At 40.7% G+C, this 27665-nt stretch overlaps 1 protein-coding gene across 1 annotated transcript in view; it reads left to right on the plus strand.

The window, feature by feature from the left end:
* The first annotated feature begins 1112 nt into the window (after positions 1–1112).
* Positions 1113–27665, plus strand: part of FAM162A (family with sequence similarity 162 member A) — a 47463-nt gene continuing 20910 nt past the window's right edge. The window contains exons 1-2 of the mRNA XM_055393989.2: positions 1113–1269; positions 27065–27187. Of these exons, the coding sequence (XP_055249964.1) occupies positions 1236–1269; positions 27065–27187 (157 nt within the window). The 5' untranslated portion in view covers positions 1113–1235. The remainder of the gene's footprint in view (positions 1270–27064; positions 27188–27665) is intronic.

The raw sequence follows: 27665 nt of genomic DNA on the forward strand, positions 1-27665 counted from the left end.
TCCGCGGCGCCGCCTAACAAAAAATATTGAGGGGGAAATCTCTGCAAGAACGCTGAGTTCAACGTTTGTCTTTTCCGCTTATCCTCATCCGCACTGAAACCCGTAACGCTGCTATCCTTCTTTTCACTCTTATGCGTTTAACCTGTCCTCCTGGAACTGGCCCCAGCCATAGATAGAAGCATGCCAGAACTTGAAGGGATCGTTTTACTCCAATCCCATTTTCTTACAAAAAGGGGAACAGTTTAATGGCCCCACCGACCAGGTGATTCGAGGAGGAACCCTTACGTAGAAGTAAGATTTTTAACTCTCCTATCCCGTCCCTAAAGCAGAGGGACTTTTTAAGAATCTGACTCCAGCAAGAAATGTCAAGACACTTCTGGCAGTATGGGGTATAGAGGCAGACACGACTGAGCGACTGAACTGAAGGTGTTTAGGTGTGGAAATAGTAAAATGTTGTTTTATAAAAATAGGCAAATAGAAAACAAAATAGGAAACATGTATGTGAAAAAGAAAATGGAGAAGGAAATGGCAACTTACTCCAGTACTCTTTCCTGGAGAATTCGAAGGACAGAGGAGCCTCGCGGGCTACAGTCCATGGGATCACAGAGTTGGACACAACAGTGCAACTTTCACTTTCATGTGAATTTCTCAGGTGGCCTGATACTCCCAAAGCCAACAAGAGACCAAGGCCACTGGTCACTAAGAACCCAATTATGTAGTTTTGAGAAAGGCATGTACATATTCACTGAAAACACTGAAAAAACTGTACTGAAATACTGGCAGTGTGACTTCGGGGTCTACAGTTCACAAAAGTCCTCCAATAAGCATTTACTTTTTTTCTATTTTAAACGGGTACCTTCTTAGGTACAGAGAATGCTTTGCAATGGCACTGGAAACCAAGACTCCAAAATAGCATTCTTAAGGCCTCTGCCAAAACGCTGGACCGTGCGGGGCGGGGCGAGGCCGCTACCCGCACGGTCTGAGCGCTACGCACGACCCGCACGTTCCGCGCATCGCACAGGCCCCGCCCACAGGGGTGGGCAATCACGCTCACGTCACGCACGCCCCGCCCACCACCCTGCCACGCACGGCCCTCCGGCCCTGCCCTCGCCTTCCACAAGCCCCGCCCACCACCGGTGCTCCAGTCCTCACTTTCCCGGCGCTCGGTGACATTGAGCTCCCTCCGCGTCACCGCCGGCCTTGGGGCACTGTGCTGGTCGGCGGAGTAGGCGGCCATGGGGAGCCTCCGCGGCCTGCGCCTGCTGGCTGGTGAGACGCGGGCGGCGCTGAGGGTGGGCGGGAAGCCAACTTGGCCGCTTTGGGTGAAGGAAACCTGCACCCCCTTTAGGCCTGGTAGTCGCTCTATTCTGTTACGCAGTCCCCTCAGGTAGTTCGGGATCCTGCTTACAGGGTAGTAATAGTGGGAGCGAGCAGCGGCTGAGCGCGCAGTTGATAAGCAGACGTGGACTGGACAGGCGTGGCCCTCGCTCCGGGATCTGCATCCACACAGCTGCCTCCAACTTAATGAGCCCTTGTTACGATCAGTCTCGCGACCCCCCGGGCCCTATGAGTCGGTTCTTAATGCACCTGCCATTCCTAGAACTTCATTGCCTGATTGGTTCAGCTTTCCATGAGTCTTGGTGTTCTCCTCACTCCCACCCCCATCCATCTCTTGAGTTTATCCCTCAGAGAAAATTTCGAGTCTTGGGTTTCCTACCCATTTGGTACCTGATTTGGTAAGAGATTTAAGGTCTCCCAGAATAGTAGTATTTGGTTTCCTAAAGTGGGGGGAGGATACATTTCTTTTAAATAAGTCTACAATAAAGTGCTTTGAATTTCTTAAAGTGTTACGTAAACGCAGGACATGCGTTTTGTTTTCCTTGTAGACATTTGTATAATGAATTCTGGGGAGTCAGAACTTAATTAGCCTTCTTGGGAACCAACAGAGCCTTTGCTTACTAGGGGCTTAGAAATCAAGAGTATTTGCCTTTTGGCTGTTTTCTAGCACCAGGGCAAATCACTCTTTTGTTCTTGTTCATGAACTTTGATAATGTGTCATGATTTATTCCTTAGTACTAAAAAGTAGTTTAATTCACATTTTAAAGAGAGAATCGCCTTAAACTTAGTGATTGAGATAATGTAAATGAACATTGTAAACGAAATAACGTAGAAAAAGTTATTCTTTGCATGGCTTATTTTGCATTTCAGTGGAGAATAGGCTGGAAAACTTGTTTCAGACTGAATATTGTTTATTTCCTTTAAAACAAATACCCTTTCCACTAAAGAAGATTGATTTCATTGATTTGTTCAGTTTTAATGAACTAATTTGCTTAAAATCTTTTGTATACATCCAGTTAACCTTTTTAGTAAGGTAAGCGAAAGAATCTCTGCTCTCTAAAAAATGTCTTGTAAAAGGGACTTTGACTATGGAACCAAGACTGAATGTCTTTAATTAGTTCATGTTCTTGCCTTGAGACTATCAATACATTTATGCACTATAAGGATTCCAAAACCTCTTGCAAAATTTTAAGAGCTTTACTATCTGGCACTCAGTCAAAACAAAATTCCTTGAGCAATTTAAGGACAATTTGTTTTACTCCAGATAGATCCTCTAAGGATGTTATATGAGCAGCTCTTTCCAAAGGATCTCTGAATGTCTGATATTTTGTGAGCAACTCCAAGCATCTGCTCTTTCACTCACTTCTGCCCATTTTATATCTAAATACTTTCACCTGCATTGTTTTATGTGATTGATTATTCATAGTAGCCCTCTTAGGTAACTCTTATCATCCCCTCTCTATTTTACAAATGAATAGACAAAGGTCCGAGGGTTAGATGACTTGTTCCAGTTCACTTCGCCATAAAATGCTGGAGTCAGGAGATGAGTCAGTGCCCTCAAATTCTGGAACTTGTACTCTTTGCTTTGTTCGAGCTGCTTGTTAAGATATGTATGTACATGTATTTGTCATGGCTAACAGGATCTATTTGGTGTGAAATGGAAGAGTCATGAAATGCAGGTTTACTTGTGAAACTGAACCAGTCATTCATAAGCAGTTAGTTTTCAAGTAAGAAGAGTGATTTAACTGGCAGCCTTACTAAAGGAATGGTAGATCAGATAGAAACACAATCTAGGCATACCTCACTTATCCAGAATATTGTTTGGAAGGAGATACTTTAGGTGAATGAAATTTCAAAAAGACAGAGCTTAATCCTTTAAATGATGGACCCGTATTTTTGATCATTTCTGTTGGAAATCTATACTTCCTTAATAAACAAAAAGAATATAGACTTTTATGATCTTGGATTTGTTTATTGTTTTGTTGATGTAGCTGTAGAAATAGGTCAGTGTCGTTAACTTTTGGTTCTTGGACCTCTTCACAGATAAGAGGGCCTATGAACCTTGGAAATTACGTTTGAATTTTTATGGTTGTGTGCCTGTCTGGGGAAGAGAGGATCCATAGCTGGCATCCATTTTGTTGTTCAGTCACTCAGTTGAATCTGACTCTTGGTGACCCCATTGACTGCAGTACACCAAGCTTCCTATCTTTCACTGTCTCCTGGAGTTTGCCCAGATTCATGTCCATTGAGTTGATGATGCCATCCAACCAACTCTTCCTCTGTCTCCCCCTTCTCCTGCTCTCAGTCTTTCCCTGTAGCAAGGTCTTTTCCAACGAGTTGGCTCTTCGCATCAGGTGGCCAAAGTATTGGAGCTTCAGCATCAGTGCTTTCAGTGAATGTTGAGGGTTGATTTCCTTTAGGATTGACTGGTTTGATCCCCTTGCAGTCCAAGGGACTCTCAAGAGTCTCTCCAGCACCATAGTTCGAAAGCATTGGTTCTTTTTTTTTTTTTTTTTTGAACAGAGGAAAATTTATGCGTCGAACCTGGACTGGTCACTTATGATAATATACATGCTACAATTCCATTCTCTCCAATCATTCCACCTTCACCCTCTCCCACAGAGTCCCAAAGACTGTTCTAAATGCCTATGTCTCTTTTGCAGTCTCTTATACAGGGTTCAGGTTACCAATTTTCTAAATTCCATATATATGCGTTAATATACGGTATTGATGTTCTTCTTTCTGGCTTACTTCACTCTGTATAATTGGCTCCAATTTCATCCACCTCATTAAAACTGATTCAAATGCATTCTTTTTGATGGCTGAGAAATACTCCATTGTGTATATGTACCAAAGCTTTCTTATCCATTCATCTGCAGATGGACATCTAGGTTGCTTCCATGTCCTGGCTATTATAAACAGTGCTGCAATGAACATTGGAGTACATGTGTCTCTTTCAATTCTGGTTTCCTCGGTGTGTATGCCCAGGAGTGCGATCGCTGGATCATATGGCAGTTCTATTTCCAGTTTTCTGAGGAGTCTCCACACTGTTCTCCATAGTGGCTGTAGTAGTTTGCATTCCCACCAACAGTGTAAGAGGGTTCCCTTCTCTCCACACCCTCTCCAGCACTTATTGCATGTAGACTTTTGGATAGCAGCCATTCTGACTGGTGTGAAATGGTATCTCATTGTGGTTTTGATTTGCATTTCTCTGATGATGAGGGATGTTGAGCATTTTTTCATGTGTTTATTAGCCATCTTTATGTCTTCTTTGGAGAAATGTCTGTTTAGTTCTTTGGCCCATTTTTTGATTGGGTCACTTAGTTTTCTGGAATTAAGCTGCAGGAGCTGCTTGTATAATTTGGAGATTAATCCTTTATCAGTTGCTTCATTTGCTATTATTGTCTCCCATTCTGAAGGTTGTCTTCTCACCTTGCTTAGAGTTTCCTTTGCTGTGCAGAAGCTTTTGATTTTAATTAGGTCCCATTTGTTTATTTTTGCTTTTATTTCCAATATTCTGGGAGGTGGGTCTTGGAGGATCCTGCTGTGATTTATGTCGGAGAGTGTTTTGCCTACGTTCTCCTCTAGGAGTTTTATAGTTTCTGGTCTTACATTTAGATCTTTAATCCATTTTGAGTTTATTTTGGTGTATGGTGTTAGGAAGTGTTCTAGTTTCATTCTTTTACAAGTGGCTGACCAGTTTTCCCAGCACCACTTGTTAAAGAGACTGTCTTTTCTCCATTTTATATTCTTGCCTCCTTTGTCGAAGATAAGGTGTCCATAGGAGCGTGGGTTTATCTCTGGGCTTTCTATTTTGTTCCATTGATCTATATTTCTGTCTTTATGCCAGTACCATACTGTCTTGATGACTGTGGCTTTGTAATAGAGCCTGAAGTCCGGCAGGTTAATTCCCCCAGTTCCATTCTTCTTCCTCAAGATTGCTTTGGCTATTCGAGGTTTTTTGTATTTCCATACAAATTGTGAGATTATTTGTTCTAGTTCTGTGAAAAATATTGTTGGTAGCTTGATAGGGATTGCATTGAATGTATAAATTACTTTGGGTAGTATACTCATTTTTACAATATTTATTCTTCCAATCCACGAACACGGTATATTTCTCCATCTATTCATGTCCTCTTTGATTACTTTCACTAGTGTTTTATAGTTTTCTATGTACAAGTCTTTTGTTTCCTTAGGTAGATATATTCCTAAGTATTTAATTGTTTTCATTGCAACAGTGAATGGAATAGTTTCCTTAATTTCTCTTTCTATTTTCTCATTATTAGTGTATAGGAATGCAAGGGATTTCTGTGTGTTGATTTTATATCCTGCAACTTTGCTGTAATCATTGATTAGCTCTAGTAGTTTTCTGGTAGAGTCTTTAGGGTTTTCTGTGTAGAGGATCATGTCATCAGCGAACAGTGAAAGCTTTACTTCTTTTCCAATTTGTATTCCTTTTATGTCTTTTTCTGCTCTGATTGCTGTGGCCAAAACTTCCAGAACTATGTTGAATAGTAGTGGTGAGAGTGGGCACCCTTGTCTTGTTCCTGACTTTAGGGGAAATGCTTTCAGTTTTTCACCATTGAGGATAATGTTTGCTGTGGGTTTGTCATATATAGCTTTTATTATGTTGAGGTATGTCCCTTCAATTCCCACTTTCTGGAGAGTTTTTATCAAAAATGGATGTTGAATTTTGTCGAAGGCTTTCTCTGCATCTATTGAGATAATCATATGATTTTTATTTTTCAGTTTGTTAATGTGGTGTATTACGTTGATTGATTTGCGTATATTGAAGAATCCTTGCATTCCTGGGATAAAGCCCACTTGGTCATGATGTATGATCTTCTTAATGTGTTGTTGGATTCTGATTGCTAGAATTTTGTTAAGGATTTTTGCATCTATGTTCATCAGTGATATTGGCCTATAGTTTTCTTTTTTTGTGGGGTCTTTACCAGGTTTTGGGATTAGGGTGATGGTGGCCTCATAGAATGAGTTTGGAAGTTTCCCTTCCTCAGCTATTTTCTGGAAGAGTTTGAGTAGAATAGGTGTTAGCTCTTCTCTAAATTTTTGGTAGAATTCAGCTGTGAAGCCGTCTGGACCTGGGCTTTTGTTTGCTGGGAGATTTTTGATTACAGTTTCAATTTCCGTGCTTGTGATGGGTTTGTTCAGATTTTCTATTTCTTCCTGGTTCAGTTTTGGAAAGTTGTACTTTTCTAGGAATTTGTCCATTTCTTCCAGGTTATTCATTTTATTGCCATATAATTGCTGATAGTATTCTCTAATAATCCTTTGTATTTCTGTGTTGTCAGTTGTGATCTCTCCATTTTCATTTCTAATTTTATTGATTTGGTTCTTCTCCCTTTGTTTCTTGATGAGTCTGGCTAGTGGTTTGTCAATTTTATTCACCTTCTCAAAGAACCAGCTTTTGGCTTTGTTGATTTTTGCTATGGTCTCTTTTGTTTCTTTTGCATTTATCTCTGCCCTAATTTTTATGATTTCTTTCCTTCTACTGACCCTGGGGTTCTTCATTTCTTCCTTTTCTAGTTGCTTTAGATGTAGAGTTAGGTTATTTAGTTGACTTTTTTCTTGTTTCTTGAGGTATGCCTGTATTGTTATGAACTTCCCCCTTAGCATTGCTTTTACAGTGTCCCAGAGGTTTTGGGTTGTTGTGTTTTCATTTTCATTCATTTCTATGCATATTTTGATGTCTCTTTTGATTTCTTCTATGATTAGTTCATTATTCAGCAGCGTGTTGTTCAAAAAAATTGAAATCATTCCAAGCATCTTTTCTGACCACAATGCAGTAAGATTAGATCTCAATTACAGGAGAATAACTGTTAAAAGTGCCAACATATGGAGACTGAAAGCATTGGTTCTTTGGCACTCAGCCTTCTTCATGATCCAGTGCTCACATCCGTACATGACTACTGGAAAAACCATAGCTTTGACTATAGGGACCTTTGTTGGCAAAGTGATGTCTCTGCTTGTTAATATGCTGTCTAGCTTCTCTTCCAAGGAGCAAGTATCCTTTAATTTCATGGCTACAGTTGTGTTCTCAGTGATTTTGGAGCCCAAGAAAATTAAGTTTGTCACTGTTTCCATTTTTTACCTATTTTCCATAAAGTGATGGGACTGGATTCCATGAACTTACTTAGTTTTTTGAATGTTGAGTTTTAAGCCAGCTTTTTCACTCTCCTCTTTCACCCTCAAGAAACTCTTGAGGTCCTCTTCGCTTTCTGCCATTAGGGTGGTGTCATCTGCATATCTGAGGCTATTGATATTTCTTCCAGCGGTCTTGACTCCAGCTTGAGCTTCATCCAGTCCGGGATTTAACATGATGTACTCTGCCTATAAATTAAATAAGCAGGGTGACAATATCAGCCTTGATGTACTCCTTTCCCAATTTGGAACCAGTCCATTGTTGCATGTCCAGTTCTAACTGTTGCTTGTTGACCTGCATACAGATTTCTCCAGAGGCAGGTCAGGTGGTCTAGTATTCCCATCTTTTTAAGAATTTTCCACAGTTTGTTGTGATCCACACAGTCAAAGGCTTTAGTGTAGTCAATGAAGCAGAAGTAGATATTTTTGGAATTCCCTTGCTTTTTCTATGATTCAGTGGATGTTGGCAATTTGATCTCTGGTTCCTCTGCCTTTTTTAAATCCTGCTTTACATCTGGAAGTTCTTGGCTCAAATACTGTTGGAGTCTAGCTTGAAGGATTTTGAGCATGACCTTGCCAGCATGTGATATGAGTACACTTGTGCTGTAGTTTGAACATTCTTTGGCATTGCCCTTCTTTGGGATTGGAACAAAAACTGACCTTTTCCAGTCCTGTGGCCACTGGTGAGTTTTCCAAATTTGCTGGCATATTGAATGCAGCACTTTCATAGAATCATCTTTTAGGATTTGAAATATCCTGAAATGAAAAATCCTAAAAGCTGGAATTTCATCACCTCCACTGCCTTTGTTCATAGTGATGCTGCCTAAGGTCCACTTGACTTCACACTCCAGGATGTCTGGATCTAGGTGAGTGATCACACCATCGTGATTATCCAGGTCATTAAGACCTTTCTTGTACAGTTCTTCTATGTATTCTTGCCACCTTTTCTTAATATCATCTGCTTCTGTTAGGTCCATACTGTTTCTGTCCTTTATTGAGTCCATCTTTGCTTGAAATGTTCCCTTAGTATCTCTAATTTTCTTAAAGAAATCTTTAGTCTTTCCCATTCTATTGTTTTCCTCTATTTCTTTGTGTTTTTCACCTAAGGCTCTCTTATCTCTCCTTGCTATTCTTCGGAACTCTGCGTTCAGATAGGTATATCTTTTGTTTTCTCCTTTGCCTTTTGCTTCTCTTCTTTTCTCAGCTATTTGTAAGGCCTCCTCAGACAACCATTTTGCCTTGTTGTATTTCTTTTTCTTGGGGGTGATTTTGGTTACTGCCTCCTGTACAATGTTATGAACTTCATCCATAGTTCTTCAGGCACTCTGTCTTATCCGAGCTAATCCCTTGAATCTGTTTGTCACTTCCACTGTATAATCATTGGCATCCATTACTTAGAGCAATCTGTGCTAAGGTTAAAAGCACTTTTATGATGATTTGTAAACAGGTGGCTAGTGACCCATGCTACTGTGGGTACCATGAGGGTAAAGTGGGTCTGTTTTTACTCTGTCTTCAGCACTTACCAGTGTCCAGCTCAGAGTAGATAGGCAATAGATATTTTTTGGAATAATTTTTTAATATTATTTTTAAAGATAATTGTTTTTTATAATAATTATTACTTTCTATATAATAATTATTAGCCCAAAGGAATGAAATGGTCTTAGAAGAATGTTTATTCACACCTTCAAAAAGTATTTGCTGCCCTAAACTCCTTTGACTTAAGAGGAGATTTTAAAATGAATTTATTATTATTAGTATTATTATGCCAATGAAGTGGGCCATGGACAGCCTCCTTGTCAGTTTAACTCATGCCAAAGCATTAGAATCAAGAAATAAATTAGAAGGCATGTACCCTAATTTTACTGATGAGGCCCAAGAAGAAAATTGACTTGGTAAGGGTCACACAAGTATAAAGCTGAGAATATCTCCCGGCTCCTATTCTGCTTTTATTTCTACTACAGTAAGTTCCCTGCATATAAATTAGTTCCGTCCCAAGTCCAGTTTACCCGTAAGCCCAACAAAGCTAGCCCAGGTACCCATCTAACATGGCTATATAATACTGTTGCAATAAGTTTATAATACTTTTCACACAAATAATGTATAAAAAACACACAAAAAAAGTTTTTAATACTACAATACAGTACCTTGAAAAGTACAGTGGTACAGTACAACAGCTGGCATACAGAGCCATGTTTGCATCTTTGAAAGTTCACAACTTGAAGATTCTTATGTTGGGGACTACATTCTGGGGAGTACATTCTGCTCCTTCGTTGTGCTTTTTGTTTGTTCTTGCTAATCAGCCCTAAATGAGTACATGCCCATTTTTACCATTTTATGCCTCTAGTCTTTGGCTTTGCTTATCACTCCCTCCAGGTCTTGCCAACAGGTTTTTATCAAGCAAATACTGTGTGGCCTATTCACTATGAAAGCTCTAGAATGAGTGGACTGCCATTCTTTCTAGGGCTAGAGTTTATTTCAATAAACAGACGTATATAATATATCTGGAGAGCTTATACAAGATAGTTGATATTAAGTGCTAGATTGCAGAACAGATTTTAAATGCTGCTCTGGTGTCCTGAAGCGGGTTCCTTTTGGCTTTACACACATCTCTTTCTAGTTTCACAGTTAGCCTTGTTACATTGGTACCTAGACATCTATCATGGTGAGGGTTTTTGGCAAAAGCTACAAATCAGGGCTTTTCCCCACCATCTCCCTCCCGAGCATTCAGAGAAAGGAAAAGCAGTGTAGGTTAGGGTTATCTACTGAAGGCTCCATTGAAACAAAAGGGATGGGAGAGTGACATGAGCAGTGGTGGGGGCAGTAATGAGTATGGAAAGGGTGTTGGAGGAGAAAGGGCAGTAGGGAGAAAGGATTATCTTGGATTGCGGGAGGTAATAGGAGATAAAGTATGGCCTTTGAGGATTTTAACCAGATGAATTTGGATAAAAAGGAAACCTTCAAGCAAAAGTCAATAAAAAACATTTTTGGAAAATTAACATGGTAGCTGCTACCTGTGAAGATATTACTGTAATCCGTGGATGAAGTAATGATGGAAATGATAAAAAAGGAATTTATCTAGGAAGTGTTTTGAAGAAAGTATTTGTATGACTTTGAGACATGGAGTAATGTAAGGAAGGACATAGAGACTGAAGTTTTTGAGTGTGGAGGACTGAAGGAGTATTGCCCCATTGTCAGAAATAAGAGAGTTGGGAAGGAATTTGGCAGAGAGGATGGTGTGCTGTTGAGTAGGAGATGGCATTGAGTTATAGATGAGGATGGAACCTCTCAATTAAAGACCCGAAGACAAAGGAAGAGTAGAGTTAGAGAAATAGATGAGAGCCATCAATTTCGAGCTGATTATTAAAACAGAATGGAGGAGCCCTCCATAAGTAGTGTGAAACAGAGGCAAAGACTGAACCTTGGAGGCCTGACATAGTGTAAACAATAGGAAGTGGCAGAGGATATTCAAGAAAGCAGGTCACAGAGATGAGAGATGAAGGGGGAAAACACGGCAGGAGGACTGAGTCCTTGTAGAAGGATGAGATCAAAGCTGGGAAGAGGAGAGTCTAAGCTCAGGATAAGGTTCAAAAGGACATATTCATGTGACTGGACAGAGATCACTGATTTACAGCAACTTTAGTAAACGAGTAGGGGAAGGAACATGGTAGGTGATGTGTGTTGATGGGGTCAGAGTAGTAAATACATGGCACTTACTCAGTCACTTGAACTATGACAGGAAGGAGATGGCATTTTATTTATAGGAGCTGTTGAGAACAAGTGAATGTTTTGCTCAAGATAGTGGACCCTCAGTGCCACTGTAGTATAATGTGTCAGGAATTCTCATCAACTACCAGTAGATGTGTAAATTGATTCAGCCTTTCTGGAAAGCAGTTTGGTACATATATTAAGAATCTTGAGGGTGGACCTAGAGATTATCATACTAGGTAAAGTAAGTCAGAGAAAGACAGATATGATATCACTCATGTGGAATCTAATTTTTTTAAAAAAGTACAAATGTTGTTTCTACAACAGAAGCAGGCTTATAGATATCAACAACACACTGAGGGTTATCAAAGGGAAATGTTGGAGGGAGGGATAAATCAGGAGTTTTGGAATGAATACACGCACCCTACTGTATTTAAGATAGACAACCTTGATAGTATATTAAAAAGCAGAGACATTACTTTGCCGACCAAGGTCCGTCTAGTCAAGGCAATGGTTTTTCCCGTGGTCATGTATGGATGTGAGAGTTGGACTGTGAAGAAAGCTGATCGCCGAAGAATCGATGCTTTTGAACTGTGGTGTTGGAGAAGACTCTTGAGAGTCCCTTATACTGCAAGGAGATCCAACCAGTCCATTCTAAAGGAGATCAATCCTGGATGTTCATTGGAGGGACTGATGCTAAAGCTGAAACTGCAATACTTTGGCCACCTCATGAGACGAGTTGACTCACTGGAAAAGACTCTGATGCTGGGAAAGGTTGGGGGCGGGAGGAGAAGGGGACGACGGAGAATGAGATGGCTGGATGGCATCACCGACTCTGTGGACATGAGTTTGAGTGTACTCCGGGAGTTGGTGATGGACAGGGAGGCCTGGCGTGCTGTGATTCATGGGGTCGTGGAGAGTCGGACACGACTGAGCGACTGAACTGAACTGATGCAGATGACACTACCCTTATGGCAGAAAGTGAAGAGGAACTCAAAAGCCTCTTGATGAAAGTGAAAGAGGAGAGTGAAAAGGTTGGCTTGAAGCTCAACATTCAGAAAACAAAGATCATGGCATCTGGTCCCATCACTTCATGGGAAATAGATGGAAAAACAATGGAAACAGTGTCAGACTTTGTTTTTTTGGGCTCCAAAATCACTGCAGATGCTGATTGCAGCCATGAAATTAAAAGACGCTTGCTCCTTGGCAGGAAAGTTTTGACCAACCTTGATAGTATATTAAAAAGCAGAGACATTACTTTGCCGACCAAGGTCCGTCTAGTCAAGGCAATGGTTTTTCCCGTGGTCATGTATGGATGTGAGAGTTGGACTGTGAAGAAGGCTGATCGCCGAAGAATCGATGCTTTTGAACTGTGGTGTTGGAGAAGACTCTTGAGAGTCCCTTATACTGCAAGGAGATCCAACCAGTCCATTCTAAAGGAGATCAATCCTGGATGTTCATTGGAGGGACTGATGCTAAAGCTGAAACTGCAATACTTTGGCCACCTCATGAGACGAGTTGACTCACTGGAAAAGACTCTGATGCTGGGAAAGGTTGGGGGCGGGAGGAGAAGGGGACGACGGAGAATGAGATGGCTGGATGGCATCACCGACTCTGTGGACATGAGTTTGAGTGTACTCCGGGAGTTGGTGATGGACAGGGAGGCCTGGCGTGCTGTGATTCATGGGGTCGCGGAGAGTCGGACACGACTGAGCGACTGAACTGAACTGAACTGAACTGAACCAACAAGGATCTACTGTATAATACAGGGAACTCTACCCAATATTCAATGATAACCGATATGAGAAAAGAATCTAAAAAAAATACACACACAGAGATACGTATAACTGAATCACTTTGCTGTACACCTGAAACTAACACAACATTGTAAATCAGCTATGCTGCTAAGTCACTTCAGTCGTGTCTGACTCTTTGTGACCCCATAGACGGAAGTGCACCAGGCTCCCCCTTCCCTGGGGTTCTCCAGGCAGGAACACTGGGGTGGGTTGCCATTTCCTTCTCCAATGTGTGAAAGTGAAAAGTGAAAGTAAAGTCGCTCAGTGGTGTCTGACCCTTAGCGACCCCACGGACTGCAGCCTACCAGGCTCCTCCATCCATGGGATTTTCTAGGCAAGAGTACTGGAGTGGCTTGCCATTGCCTTCTCCGAAATCAGCTATACTCCAATAAAATTAAAATATTAAAAAAGAATCTTAAAAGGGTTCGTGTCCTTTAACCATTGTATCCTTTAGCCCTCCACTACCGGGATTCTATATAAGAAAATAAACAGAAATGCCATTAAAGATTATGTAGAAAACTATTGATGCTTTTGAACTGTAGTTTTGGAGAAGACTCTTGAGAGTCCCTTGGACTGCAAGGAGATCCAACCAGTTCATCCTAAAGGAAATCAGTCCTGGGTGTTCATTGGAAGGACTGATTCTGAAGCTGAAACTCCAGTATTTTGGCCACCTGATGTGAAGAGCTGACTCATTTGAAAAGACCCTGATGTTGGGAAAGATTGAGGGCAGGAGGAGCAGGGGATGACAGAGGATGAGATGGCTGGATGGCATCACTGACTGAATGGACATGAGTTTGGGTAAACTCCGGGAGTTAATGATGGACAGGGATGCCTGGCATGCTGCGATTCATGGGGTCACAAAGAGTCAGACATGACTGAGCAACTGAACTGAATTCATTGGAATATTATTTGTAATAGTGAAAAATGGGAAATAAATCAGCTATAGAGAATGATTGAATTCAGTTTATATCCATTGGATGTTATGCAGTATCAGAAGTATTTTTTAATTAATGTCTTGGTAAAGTGTTTGTGACATAAGCAAAATATGGAACTTTCTGGTAATGGAAAATGTATATGTTGTATATAAACATAGGAAGATGTCTGGGAAAAAATACACCAAGTTGTTATCCCCAGATGGTGTGATTATGGATGCTTTTGTTTTTCTTCATGTGTATTTTTAGTTTCCCAAATTTTCAGTTATGAGCAAGAGTTACTTTTATAACGGATTCTTTTGGTTTGTTTAAGAGTGGGGAGACAGTGTTTGGCAAGAGAAAGGCAGTGGAAAAGAAAGATCTAGAGGTTATGAGAATTTTGGTACAGCATCACTCAGCAAGAAGGATCACAGGTGGAACGGTTCAGAATGAAGGAAGAATTGTGTGAATGGATGAAACAGAGATGCAGAGGTAGGGAATCTGTTCTGTCACAAAACCTATTTAGGTCAGCAGCTGAGGTAGAGGGAATTTCAAATAACCACTGTTGGGAGTGGCCTGGGATGTTGATGGGAGGATAAATGATTACCAAGGAGTAGCCAATACTTTGGCCACCTCATGCGACGAGTTGACTCACTGGAAAAGACTCTGATGCTATGAAAGGTTGGGGGCGGGAGGAGAACGGGACGACAGAGAATGAGGTGGCTGGATGGCATCACCGACTCTATGGACTTGAGTTTAAGTGAACTCCGGGAGTTGGTGATGGACAGGGAGGCCTGGCGTGCTGTGATTCATGGGGTTGCAAAGAGTCGGACACGACTGAGCGACTGAACTGAACTGAGCCCATTATCACTGATATTTAGCCACCCACCAGATACATGGATACTTTTCTTTCCATACAGTCCCCGCCCACTCCCTGCCACCTCAGCTTAGAAACTGGCCAGGTTCCAAAGATTTATTTATAAATCTATTTTTTTTAACTTTTAAGATTTTTTTTTCCATAAAAGTAACATTTCAGATGGTAATTACAGTTCTAGCCAGCCCACAAAACTTATGATGTCATTGTGTCTTGCCCATTTTTTCCTTACTAGTATTTTTCATGTTAGTTTCTTTCCATTGATACCTATAAGTATCTTCTTTCCTTTACACAACCCACTGGAACTTGTGACACCTCTTAAGAGGAGGTTTCCACGTTTATGTCTACCCGCTTCTACTCCTTTTATCCTACTTCTCCCACACTCCTAGCCAGTCCTGCATTCTGCACTCAGATTTATCTGCCAGAGTCACTGTGGTTAGTTTTAGTTTCCTACTCAAAACTGCTTTGCCTGTTCCCCAAAATCTTTTTTGGGGTTTGGCAGACAAAAGGGCTGTCACTGTGGAGGAGCATGGATAAGCAGAGTGCTGAACCAGAGTGCATTAGGCCAATATCATCACTTAAGTTCTCAGCACTAGAACATCAGCATGTCAGCAGCAAGGCTTGTGAGCATTGGTTGCCTGGCAGTCAGATCCAGAATTCTATGTCACATACAAGAATAGGGCAAATCAGTGTTTGAAGCCAGAAGAAATCCATCATTTGTCAGAATAGTTGCAGACATGAGATATCAAGCTGTTAAGGTCTCATCACTGAAAAAGCTCAGAGCATGTTAATGTTTCAGTCTTTTTCATTTGTTTTGTTGTGGTCAGCTTTTATGGCAGCCCAGCTTTGCTTCCAATGTAGAAAGCAAATCAGTGGTTCTCTATTCTAAATGAGCTCTGGGTGGGAATAAGAGTTCCAATTTCTCTGTATGATATAATTATGCTACCTTATTCTTCTTTATAGTAGGGCTACTGAGCAGCTACAAACATTTGATATATGACTTTATCATAATATAAAATGTATTGACAAGATAGTTTGTGTGTGGGAACTTTGCCATCCTCAGGATAAACATACATTTAGTTTTTTCCACTTGAGACTTAAAATTGACTCTGATTCACAAAACAAACTTTCAGAGTTCCTTCCTCAGACTTGCCATTTCCTATCACAGCAAACGTTTCAGGACAAGCAGTATCCTATTTCAGTTCAAGAAGGATTAAATAGGCATTTGTGGGCTAGCATGAGAACCGGCTAAGTATTTAGATAAAAAAAATCTTTCCATGGGACATGAAAAAGGAACATTGTTTCCTCGTAAATAATTTGAGAATGAGAATGTTTTTGATTTCCACAATGAAATTTTAATAACTCATCAATTTTATGAGCCTTTATTTTTTTACTTTTTTGATATATGGTTGATTTACAGTTTGTTAGTTTCAAACATACAGCAAAGTGATTGAGTTGTACATATATATATGTATATATGTTATTTTTCAAATTCTTTTATAGGTTATTACAGGATATCGAATATAGTTCCCTGTGCTATACAGAAGGTCCTTGCTTTTTATCTATTTTATTTATAATAGTGTGTATCTGTTAATCCCAAACTCCTAATTTATCCCTCCTCCACCCTTTCCCCTTTGGTAACCATAAGTTTGTTTTCTATGTCTGTGAGTCTGTTTCTGTTTTGTAAATATATTCATTTGTATCATTTTTAAGATTCCACATAGAAGTGATGTCGTATGATTGTCTTTCTCTGTCTTATTCACTTAGTATAATAATATCTAGTTGGATCCATGTTATTGAAAGTGGCTTTATATCATTGAAAAGAGGGATTTTGAACATAGCTAGAGACATATGGACTTCCATCTATGGGGTCACACAGAGTCGGACACGACTGAAGTGACTTAGCAGCAGCAGCAGCAGAGACATACGTATTTAACTCTGCAGGTGTACCTTGGTCATTCTTGTAGCCTTTGTTCAGAAGGGACTCTTGCTAGAGTCTTGTGGTGAAAAGCAGCAATTCTCAAACATGGCAGTCTATTAGAATCACTTAAAAAATCTTTCTAACAAATACTAATACCAGAGTCCTGTTCACAGAAATTGGGATTTACTTGATCTGGGATGGCCCTGATGGTTGGTTTTTTGTTTGTTTTTCTGTGTTGATTCCAGTATACAGAGTTTGAAATCCATCTTTCTCAAATATTAGTGTGCATAAACTTGAAGGGCTTGTGAAAACATTTTTCTAGTCCTCACCCCAGGAGATTCTAATTTGGGGTTGGTGTCTGAGAAGTTTTCCAAGAAACTCCCAGCTGACGCTGAATAGCACTATTACAGGCTTTGGAGTATGTGGTATTGGTTTCCATGTGTCCGGCACAAAATATGTATGCATCAAAATACTGAATGAATGTGGCTATTTGCTTCTTGAAATAGAATGTTCATATGAATGACTTGGATATTGCATTAAAAATACAGATTCAAATTCTATAGGTCTGGAGTGGGAGCTGAAAGTCTGCACTTGTAACAAGCTCACAAAGAAACGGCAACAACATTTGAAAATAGCAAAGTATGACAAGATATACATCATCATGTGTCATTTTCTCATCTCAGTCCACCAAGGTACCCTTGGCAGATGACCTTCACCTGCATATCTTTGGTCTACCCTGAATTGGGCACATTTCCTATTATACCCAATTTCTTTCCTTTTCTCTATTCCAAAAGCATACTGGAGTGCAAATGAGTGAGACTGACGTTTTTATAGAGATGACATCAAATCTTCTCTAATTTTTAAAATATGTAATATTAAGTAAATATACATTTTTTATAGTTTGTATATAAAGTAAAAACAATAAGATATAGTTAAGCCGATGTTTAAAAATATTTTTATTTAGAATAATTTTATTTACAGAGAAGTCACAAAGATAGTACAGAGTTCTGTGTACTGCTTACCCAATTACCTCTAATTTTATCATTTTACATAACCCACAGTACATTTATCATTACTAATAAATTAACATTGGTACTTTACTATCCACTGAAGGAGAGGCTTCCTTCGGTTCTCACCAATTATTCTGCTGATGTCCATTTTCTGTTCCAGGATCCAATCCAGGATACCACGTTGCATCTAATTGTCATATCTCCATAGATATGGTCTGTGATGGTTTCACATTCTTTGATTTTCATGGTCTTGCCAGTTTTGAGGAATACTTGTCAGATATTTTGTCAGATTTCTCTCAGTTTGGTTTTGTTTGATGCTTTCTCATGATAAGACTAGGATTATGGGTTTTGGGGAAGAATAAATAGCACAGAGGTAAAGTGCCCTTCTCATCATATCATACTAGACAGTGTGATTTATTGATATCCACATGATTTATTATTGGACACATTTATTTTTTTATGGATGGACTCATATATTTTATACCTTGCTATAACTGTGTTATTTACTTTGTTGCTCAAATTATTCCAGTTTAGGCTTTATCAGATCAACTTCCATGTCTCTTTACAGGCCCCCATTGTATTGTTTTTTGAACACTACTTTCTGGCATTCCAGGATATTCCAGACTCATCCTGTATTTTCTCTACCCCAACTTAGAATCAGCCAGTTTTCTCTAGGGAGCCTGGGTTCCTTTTATTGATAATGGTATTTAGACACCAAGATTTGGTCAGTGAGTATGCTTATTGCTACTTAAGTGTCATTGATTCCAGGCCTTAGTGGGTAGAGCTAGGAAATATATGCGTGTGTACTAAACCATGTGTTCAGTTCAGTCGCTCAGTCGTGTCCAACTCTTTGCGACCCCGTGAACTGCAGCACGCCAGGCCTCCCTGTCCATTACCAACTCCCGGGGTCCATCCAAACCCATGTCCATTGTGTCAGTGATGCCATCCAACCATCTCATCCTCGGTCGTCCTCTTCTCCTCCTGCCCTCAATCTTTCCCAGAATCAGGGTCTTTTCAAATGAGTCAGCTCTCTGCATCAGGTGGCCAAAGTATTGGAGTTTCAGCTCCAGCATCAGTCCCTCCAATGAACACCCAGGACTGATCTCCTTTAGGATAGACTGGTTGGATCTCCTTGCAGTCCAAGGGATTCTCAAGAGTCTTCTCCAACACCACAGTTCAAAAGCATCAATTCTTCTGCGCTCGGCTTTCTTTATAGTTCAACTCTCACATCCATACATGACCACTGGAAAAACCATAGCCTTGACTAGACGGAATTTGTTGGCAAAGTAATGTCTCTGCTTTTTAATATGCTGTCTAGGTTGGTCATAACTTTCCTTCCAAGGAGCAAGAGTCCTTTAATTTCATGGCTGCAGTCACTATCTGCAGTGATTTTGGAGCCCAGAAAAATAAAGTCAGCCACTGTTCCCACCGTTTCCCCATCTATTTGCCATGAAATGGTAGGACCAGATGCCATGATCTTAGTTTTCTGAATGTGGAGCTTTAAGCCAACTTTTTCACTCTCTTTCACTTTCATCAAGAGGCTCTTTAGTTCCTCTTCATTTTCTGCCATAAGGGTGGTGTCATCTGCATATCTGAGGTTATTGATATTTCTGCCGGCAATCTTGATTCCAGCTTGTGCTTCCTCCAGCCCAGCATTTCTCATGATGTACTCTGCATATAAGTCAAATAAGCAGGGTGACAATATACAGCCTTGACATACTCCTTTTCCTCTTTGGAACCAGTCTGTTGTTCCATGTCCAGTTCTAACTGTTGCTTCCTGACCTGTATACAGGTTTCTCAAGAAGCAGGTCAGGTGGTCTGGGATTGCCATCTCTTTCAGAATTTTCCAGTTTATTGTGATCCACACAGTCAAAGGCTTTGGCATAGTCAATAACGCAGAAATAGATGGTTTTCTGGAACTCTCTTGCTTTCTCAATAATCCTGCGGATGTTGTCAATTTGAACTCTGGTTCCTCTGCCTTTTCTGAAACCAGCTTGAACATCTGGAAGTTCACGGTTCACGTATTTGCTGAAACCTGGCTTGGAGAATTTTAAGCATCACTTTACTAGCATGTGAGATGAGTGCAATTGTGTGGTAGTTTGAGCATTCTTTGGCATTACCTTTCTTTGGGATTGGATGGATTGGAATGAAAACTGACCTTTTCCAGTTGTGTGGCCACTGCTGAGTTTTCCAAATTTGCTGACATTTTGAGTGCAGCACTTTCACAGCATCATCTTTTAGAATTTGAAATAGCTCAACTGGAATTCTATTGCCTCCACTAGCTTTATTCGTAGTGATGCTTCCCAAGGCCCACCTGACTTCACATTCCAGGATATCTGGCTCTAGGTAGTGCGAGTGATCACACCTTCATGATTATCTGGGTCGTGAAGATCTTTTTTGTACAGTTCTTCTGTGTATTCTTGCCGCCTTTTCTTAATATCTTCTGCCTCTGTCAGGTCCATACCATTTCTGTCCTTTATTGAGCCCATCTTTGCATGAAATGTTCCATTGGTATCTCTAATTTTCTTGAAGAGATCTCTAGTCTTTCCCATTCTGTTGTTTTCCTCTATTTCTTTGCATTGATCGCTGAGGAAGGCTTTCTTATCTCTCCTTGCTATTCTTTGGAACTCTGCATTCAAATGGGTATATCTTTCCTTTTCTCCTTTGCTTTTTTCTTCTCTTCTTTTCACAGCTATTTATGTGTCTGTCTCTCTCGTATCTGTTATCTGTGTATGTGTACACATACATGTGTGTGTGTGTAAGGTGCTCATGCTGAGTTCTCTGACTAATCCAGCACCACATTCTTCCTAGCCTTCCACCCTTGTTTTTGGATTTCTTTGACCATGAGAAACCTGGCTGTCATTATCTACCGTTTAGTTACTTACTTGTTCAATCCTGGTATATACTTATAGTTTCAGAATTTCTACCAGTACTCCTGGAAGAAACAAATTTGCCAACTAGAGTACATTTCTGTTTGTCTTTAGTCTAATAGTTTCCAGTCAAAACAATGTTTTCCAAAGTTACTTAGGTCAGCTCCATTTTTTTCCCACCTTGAAGTTTATATGGTTAGGTCATGCATTTTTAATAGAATTGGATACATTTGTCAGAGTCTGCATTCCATCCTGGGAATCACCCAGTCTCCTGGTTGATATTTTTAAATGTGCATATATTAAAGCTGTTTGTGATGTACAGTTTTAGGGGTTTTAACAATAAAATGCTATGATTTTATTTTTAAGCAGATCCTTGGCAAACTTTATACCTAGCAACATACTTGCAACAAACCTGGCAGCTGATCTTCACACAGGTTCTAGTGTGTGTGAAAGTCGCTCAGTCGTGTCTGACTCTTCAATTCCGTGGACTATACTGTCCATGGAATTCTCCAGGCCAGAACACTGGAGTGAGTAGCCAGTTCCCTTCTTCAGGAGATCTTCCCAACCCAGGGATCAAGCCCAGGTCTCCTGCATTGCAGGCGGATTCTTTACCAGCTGAGCCACCAGGGAAGCCCTCACACAGGTTCAGTTCAGTTCAGTCGCTCGGTCGTGTCCGACTCTTAAGAAACACTAAATTAGATAATCTTATAAAAGCCTCTATCTCCACCAGCATTCATTGAACCTTCGTTTATCATCACTGATTTTCAGAGATTGGTCATATTCCAGGTAACATCATTGACTGTTATCTCCAGAGAGTCTTGAATGATTCTGAGGGGGAAGAAAAAAGCATTCCCACTGCTCTGCACTGTCCATCATGGGGTTAAAAAGAATGGAAAGGAAAGGACAACAGGACAGAAGTCAGTTCTTGAATCAGATTCATTGAGACTGACCCGCTAAAGCCTCCAGGTAGCAGTGGTAACTCTAAGGCACAGATTTACAAATTGTTAGCCCCTAAACCAAAGAAACTCCAATACTTTGGCCACCTCATGCGATGAGTTGACTCACTGGAAAAGACTCTGATACTGGGAGGGATTGGGGGCGGGAGGATACAGGGACAACAGAGAATGAGATGGCTGGATGGCATCACCGACTCGATGGACATGAGTTTGAGTGAACTTCAGGAATTGGTGATGGACAGGGGGGCCTGGCGTGCTGTGATTCATGGGGTCGCAAAGAGTCGGACACAACTGAGCAACTGAACTGAACTGAAACCAACAGGATTGACATCACCTGGGAAATTGTTTGAAATGCAGGGTCTCAGGCTCCACATACACTTACTGAATCAGAAACTCTGGAAACGGGGTCCAGTAGAATGTGTTATGAGTCCTCTGGGTGATTGTACTGCATACTAAAGCTTAAGGACAGCTACTCTTAAGATTAACAAGTCATTTGCCAGTCAGAACCTTACAGGCACAGTGAGGCTTGACTTCCTGCTAAGGCCCTGGGGACACAGATTCGGTCAGCCAGGGACAGACTGCTAGTGAAGCCAGAGGGTTAAAGGGCTGTTTTTCTTTTGGGTTTTTTGTTTGCTTTTAATTGTGATCCACCAGAGGATGGAAAATTTTTGGCTTGGATGTCTGGGGCAAGAAATTCTTATCTCTTTGAGATAGAAAAGTAGTGTTAATAATTATACTAAAACTTTTATGCTTCAATTTTATTGTAGTTGCAGAATAAGTACCAAAATCACATCAAGACTTCATATATTTTTTTTAAGTGATGCTGGGTTTTTAAATTATTTTTTCCAATAGTCTGTTGTTTCTAATATGTATAATATTATGTTTACTTATGCTTTAATACCATTTATACCTTGCTGCTGCTGCTAAGTCGCTTCAGTTGTGTCCGACTCTGTGCGACCCCATAGACGGCAGCCCACCAGGCTCCCCCATCCCTGGGATTCTCCAGGCAAGAACACTGGAGTGGGTTGCCATTTCCTTAGGGAGAGAAAAATTCCTGGCATTCAGTGTGAAGTTGTAGTAAGAAAAGGTTGGGAGATATTTTCTGATCTAGGTAAACCTCTCATGCCTTTAAGTCCCTATTCTTCACCTCCATCCTAGGTGTGTCTGTAACCTCAAGTCCTGCTCTCTCTTCATTATTCCTCTGTTCTGGACGTGCTGGCTGCCTCGTTGTGTCCCTGGAACCACTTTAGGGCCTTTGCACTTACTATTGTTTCTGTTTGGAGTATCCTTCCACCAGATACCTGCATGCTAGCTCCATGACTTCCTTCATGGCATTCTCGTAGAGAACTTCTCTTACTGCCCTATCTAAAATCTCACTCACACACACCACATTTTAAGCACACAAATACTTTGTTTCCCCTTTGTTTATTTTTTCTGGCATTTACTATCTAACTATATATATGTGTATTTTCCCCCCTTCCTCCGGTAGAATATAAGCTCATCTGGCATAAATTTTTACCTGTTTTTTATATTGCCTAGAACAATACCTGACAAGTACTATTTGTTGAATGAATAACTATCTCCAAACATGCATTCGTGTGACTGACAGTTAGTAGGTGTACATGGTAACGTTTTTGCTTTAACCTGAACTGACTGTATTTTTTTGGGCTCCAGAATCACTGCAGATGGTGATTGCAGCCATGAAATTAAAAAACGCTTACTCCTTGGAAGGAAAGTTATGACCAACTTAGCATATTAAAAAGCAGAGACATTACTTTGTCAACAAATGTCTGCCTAGTCAAGGCTATGGTTTTTCCAGTAGTCATGTATGGATGTGAGAGTTGGACTATAAAGAAAGCTGAGTGCCAAAGAATTGATGCTTTTGAACTGTGGTGTTGGAGAAGACTCTTGAGAGTCCCTTGGACTGCAAGGAGATCCAACCAGTCTATCCTAAAGGAGTGCAGTCCTGGGTGTTCATTGGAAGGACTGATGCTGGAGCTGAAACTCCAATACTTTGGCCACCTGATGCGGACAGCTGACTCATTTGAAAAGACCCTGAAGCTGGGAAAGATCGAGGGTGGGAGGAGAAGGGGACGACAGAGGATGAGGTGGTTGGATGGCATCACCGACTCAATGGACATGAGTTTGGGTAGACTCCGGGAGTTGGTGATGGACAGGGAGGCCTGGCATGCTGTGAAAGAGTCGGACACGACTGAGCGACTGAACTAAACTGAAGTGAACTGAGCTAAGAGGCAATTTGTCTTTTACTCTTCTAAACTGTCTCTGTTCTGTTTTTCTGAACTTCCTCTGTTCTAATTAAGAGGGATGGGAAAGGATGGTCCCTAAGGAGATAATCATTGGTTCTTTTTCTGTTTCCTCTTTAGACAGTAGAGCTCAAACTGTCACTTAACTTGGTTCCTTTCTGTCTCAGTAACTGCCAGAGGGGATAGGACAGGATGGTGTGGGAAGGGACCTTATAGGTCACATTAAACTAGTGGTCTTCTGGGGAAGATGAAAAAGTCCTAAAGATGGATGGTGGTGGTGTGTGCATGCTCAGTCATGTCCAGCTCTCTGCGACCCCCATGCAGCCTGCCAGACTCTTCTGCCCATGGGATTTCCCATGCAAGAATACTGGGGTTGGTTGCCATTTCCTCTTCCAATGGATCTTCCTGACCCAGGGATCAAACCCCTGTCTCCTGTACTGGAGGACAAATTCTTTACCACTGAGCCACCTGGGAAGCCCCGGATGGTGATGATGGTGGCAAAACAATGTGAGTGTACTTAATGCCATAGCACTGTAAAGTGGTTAAAATGGTAAATTTTGTGTTACATGTTTTCTACCATAGTTTAAAAAAAAGATACAAAACCCAGTAGTTCTCAAAGTGTGGTTTCAAAGCAGCAGTAGAAGCTTCACCTAAGAGCTTGTTAGAAATGCAGATTCAACCCAAAACAGTTTCTAAAACTGGAGATAGGTGTGCCTATGATTGGCATTTTACCGAGCCATTTGGGTGGTCTGATGCATCCTGAAGTTTGAGAATCACAGCATTAAATATTTTTGTTTTAATCATGAAAGTTATGAAAAACTTTAGAAGAGATGGATGGAATTTATTTGTGCCATGATAACAATTTGAAACTACCTTGGTCAGAGATTCTGACCATCTTAGGGATAAAATTGAAGTGCTCTGGAAATGTTTTGAAGATTAGCATTTAAGGAAACAATGTTTAGAATACCTGCCATGTTTCAAGCATCTTGCCAAGTACTCTCACGTGTATTTTCCATTTAACCTTTTAAATCAGCCTTGTTGAAGTAAATACTACATTATCTACATTTCAAATGAGGAAACAAAGATCAATCATAATTTATCTACTTTTCTTACAGTGTACACATGCTGTCACTAGGTGGCACTGGTAGTGTGGGTACTCAGACCCAGGCAAAGCTTTCTGGGACTGCTACCTAGAAAACTGAAATAAATGAGGCCTCTTGTGAAAGAAATCAGACTGCAGGCAACCACAAATCTTGATACAAATAGAGGTTCCAGCTTAAGGTATGTTAGTGAATCTGACAATTCATTCTGAAAATAGGACTTCTGAAAATTCACCCCTATATAAAAGCAATGAAAATATGACCATAGTCTTAGAGTCAACTTTTTCAGAACTCTAGGGAATACCCAGAGGCTTGTGACAATCTGTGTAGCATTTGACCAAGAAAATGATTTAGTCATGGTGAGAACAGCGAGGCTCATGGAATGTTAACTGATTCATGTCTCCTCTTGGCTTCACAGTAATACTTTGAAACTAATACCTTGAAATCATGTAGCTCTGAAAAATACAGCAGACACTGAAAAAGGCAGAATGGATTTGGAGCTCCTCAAACCCCTACCCCCAGAGGACTGTTACTGTTTAGTCTGTCTGTCCCGTGGAAACCCTCACTTAACGGGCTTGCCTCTTTTTTTTTTTAAACCTTACTCAGAGCTAATACTGGAGAAGGCAATGGTAAGCCACTCCAGTACTCTTGCCTAGAAAATCCCATGGATGGAGGAGCCTGGTAGGCTGCAGTCCATGCGGTCGCTACGAGTCAGACATGACTGAGCGACTTCACTTTCCCTTTTCACTTTCACACATTGGAGAAGGAAATGGCAACCCACTCCAGTGTTCTTGCCTGGAGAATCCCAGGGACGGGGGAGCCTGATGGGCTGCCGTTTATGGGGTCACACAGAGTCGGACACGACTGAAGTGACTTAGCAGCAGCAGCAGCAGAGCTAATACAATGCAAACAGCTTCTTCCATATCCACCCCCAGAGCATGCCCCCCAAATGCACACAGAGCCCTTCAGCAAACGCTGGCAAACCTCTTGGTGAAAGGCACTGAAGGAAGTCTCTGTCCAGTTATTAGTGGACAGCAAAGCTAACTCCCTCCTCCATCTTTTGACCCTCTCTCTCTCTGATTAATTCCTATTGAGCAGAATATTGAAGCGGAAGGTGATTCTTTGTTTTACACATTTAAAAGGATGAATTTTTAATGTGAAATTATGTATCAATAAAAGTGTTCTTTTAAAAATCTTTGCACAAATATAAACGTGTGTCCATGAGAAGTCCACAGTGATTTTTTTTAAAGATTGCTATGTTTAAAGATCTTCGTAACAGCAGGAGAAAGAAAAAGCAAGGTAATTATGGTTCTCACCAACTTTCGGAGATCCAATGCTGTAACCACATTTTACTGCTCTTCCCTCTCTTTCCTCCCCTTACTGCTTCAAACTCTGAAGCTACAATGGCACTCTGTTAGGCATCTGGAAATTCAAAGGTACAGACTGTTTATCCACTAACAAATAGCTTTTTAAAACTGCTTTAATTCTGTGAAGTTTTAAGCATAAAACTGTGAGGGCTCATTCTTGTCACATTAAAGGCAAATCTTGGGGATCCCATTCTTTGTCCCCCAGCGCATCATGGAGCATCAGGATCGTGATCAGATTTATTATTGCTGCCTTTCCAGCTTTCTTTTCTGTTTCATTCTTCTGGCGTGTCCCTTCTTCCACAACCTAGGGCCCTAGGGCTCTTTTGTGATGATCCTTTGACTGAGGATCAGCCCTAGTCTCTTGTATGACTCCTCACCCCCATACTCAGAATTATCCTCTTTTACCCACATCCGAACTGTTTCTGGCTGTCTCTGCTTTGAATTCTGACTAATTATTGATTAAAAACGTTCATGCTAACACTGAGGGTTAGACTAACACTAATGATTCATAACAGAATCATTATTGTTATAAGACATGTGAGAATTACTTTTATAAAACTTAAAGCCAATAAAATATATTGTAAATTCCTAATTTCCTAATCAGCAAAACATGCATATTTTAAGATAACACTAAGCATAGCACTTTAAATATAATACATGTATCTTACATAGAGTAGGATATTCATTTTTTAAGTGAGTTAATTTTTATAAATGAAATATATATTTTGCAGGCATTTTTCATTGTAAGATATCAGATTTCCTTTATGTGAAACATTTTTTTTCTCTTTACTAGGAAGTTGTTTTAGGTCGTGTGAAAGAGATGCTTTCTCATCTTTAAGGCTTACCAGAAGTTCTGATTTGAAGAGAACAAATGGATTTTGCAGCAAACCCCAGGAAAGTCCAAAGCCTCCAACCCGTAAGTTTTTATTTGTCTTTCCAGTTATGGACTAGGCATTTCCCAAAGACTAGAACAACCTGGAATCAAAAGGACCTAAAAGAGAGGTGGTCACAGGGGTCCCTATGATATAGTTCAGACTTCCCAAATTGTACTTATATTAGTTGTACTTACATGTGGCAGTGATTTCTTCATTTTTCCCATTTGTCATTTTCATCTCTTACCTCAAGGATTTGACTAGAGCTTTCTATAGATGATAGATGCACCAAAGTAAATATTCAGTTCAGTTCAGTCGCTCAGTTGTGTCCGACTCTTTGCAACCCCATGAGTCACAGCATGCCAGGCCTCCCTGTCCATCACCAATTCCCGAAGCACTCAAACTCATGTCCATCGAGTCGGTGATGCCATCCAGCCATCTCATTCTCTGTTGTCCCCGTCTCCTCCCACCCCCAATCCCTCCCAGCATCAGAGTCTTTTCCAGTGAGTCAACTCGTCGCAT

This window comes from Moschus berezovskii, chromosome 1 (assembly GCF_049115385.1).
Source record: "Moschus berezovskii isolate FMDL1 chromosome 1, NW_MosBer_1.0, whole genome shotgun sequence".
Taxonomy (NCBI): domain Eukaryota; kingdom Metazoa; phylum Chordata; class Mammalia; order Artiodactyla; family Moschidae; genus Moschus; species Moschus berezovskii.